General features: G+C 33.2%; 1 protein-coding gene across 1 annotated transcript in view; it reads right to left on the minus strand.

Moving 5' to 3' along the window:
• Positions 1–667: 667 nt before the first annotated feature.
• TFB2M (transcription factor B2, mitochondrial) overlaps positions 668–1,955 on the minus strand; it is a 25,630-nt gene continuing 24,342 nt past the window's right edge. The window contains exon 8 of the mRNA XM_005880125.2: positions 668–1,332. Coding sequence (XP_005880187.1) covers positions 1,155–1,332 — 178 coding nt within the window. The 3' untranslated portion in view covers positions 668–1,154. The remainder of the gene's footprint in view (positions 1,333–1,955) is intronic.

The following is a 1,955-nucleotide window of genomic DNA, read 5'->3' on the forward strand; positions in this document are numbered from 1 at the left end:
CAATGACAGTAGTGGAGAAGTTGGGAAGAACTGGTTTGGCTAAGTGTTAAGAATATGGCCTACAAAGAGTTACTTAGTAATATGCCTTAAGTATTACGAAGTGTTATAATAGCAAGCAACTCTAATTTAGGAGATTATATATGTCTCAGCTAAAATAAAGTAGCTTCTTCAATGACCTAAGAAAATATTCTTTTTTTAAAATATACTTTTTATTTATTTTAGAGAGGAAGGGAGAGGGAGAGAGATCTAAACATCAATGATGAGAGAGAATAATGGATTGGCTGCCTCCTGCACGCTCCCCACTTGGGATCGAGCCCACAACCCGGGCATGAGCCCTTGACGGGAATCGAACCCAGGACCTTTCAGTTTGCAGGCCGGGCTAGAGCTAAGAAAATATTCTTAATTTCATTTAGGTTCATGTAGTAAAGGTCTAACTTCAGATAAACTTTCTTGATGGAACAAAAATGCAAGAGACGTTTAGTAACAGACTGAATTATTTATTGACTGTACATTGACCATACATGACGGAATTTAAAGTGAATAAGTTAGAGTCAACTTTGTTTCATTTGAAACAACCAAAAAAAAAAAATCACAAAATCTTTTAAAAAATATTTTAATTTCTAAAAAGCGTAAGCCATTTTAAAATGTAATTGCACAGTATTTGTTAATTCTTTCAACAAACTGAAAAGTAAAACAAACTATTTAAATCAGTTTAATTTACTTTCTAATTTTAAAAATGAACACTGCCCCCGGAGGATGCAAAAACCAACAGTGCATGTGGAATATTTAAAGTAATGCAATGTAAGTATTTAGCTAAAAGGATTTTTACAAGTAAATTTCATCTGGTAATTCCATACAACTACCAGTATGTTGACAGTAGATAGGAATTTAAAACAAACAAATCTAAGCTGATTAAATCCACAATTAAGTGGTTTTCATTTTATTCAGTTGTAAATAAAATAGCAGCCATTGTTTTATCCAATGTACTAATGGTATCAACTTCAGAAGAAATTATCTGCCTTGTTTGTGAAAAACAAGAATAGTTACCTTCTGTTGAAACACTGTGAGCTTTAAAAACTTAGTTCTTTTTCAACTGGTTTATAACCTCCAAATAAAATAAACGGCTCCAGCTACTGTCTTGGCAGTCCGGTTTCCTATACGATTACATCTTCCATGAAGTCATCATATAGCCACTTACAGGTGTGATCTTTGGAACATTCTATAGTTTCAAAAAGGCATTTAAAGTCTGAAGGATACATGTCTATTATTTTTATTGTTTTATCTTGTCTTATTTTCTTCAATATGTCCATTGCATCAATTGGACTCAATGAACTGCAAAAAAAAATTCAAAGTAAATTGTTAAATCTTTTTCATAACAACTGTCAGTTAATATAGATAGAAGTGGCTTCCAAGCCCAATTTAAAATGCCTATCTTATTATATATAATTAATCTTATTTAAAGATTAATATATAGCATATAATATATAGCTTTAACTATGTTTATTCCTAAAGTTTCATGGCAGATATAGGTGTTAACATATTCAAATCAATTCCTACACAAAATTCAAGTTTAGCATTTAAAAAATCCTTTTCTACCTCTCTCATCCTTTAATTCTCTTTGCAAAAATATTCTTAACTCCATTTAGCTTCATGTAAAAACTCAGTAAGTTCAAACAGCAGAAACTGCTGTCTGGCAGTTTCAAAGGGAATCTTTCACATCTACACTAATAAAAGAGAAACATGGTAATTAGCGTATGACCCCTACCCTTTTCATTGGCTAATCAGTGAGTATATGCAAATTAACTGTCAGCCAAGATGGCGGCCGGCAGCCAGGCACTGAAGCGAGCACGAGGCTTGCTTGCTGCAGACTCCAACGTTCGCCGCCTCACTTGCCAGCCTCTCAGCTGCAACTCTAAGCAACTATATACTATGTTGCAAATAAGAAGGTAAACAAA

This window comes from Myotis brandtii, unplaced genomic scaffold (assembly GCF_000412655.1).
Source record: "Myotis brandtii unplaced genomic scaffold, ASM41265v1 scaffold627, whole genome shotgun sequence".
NCBI lineage: Eukaryota > Metazoa > Chordata > Mammalia > Chiroptera > Vespertilionidae > Myotis > Myotis brandtii.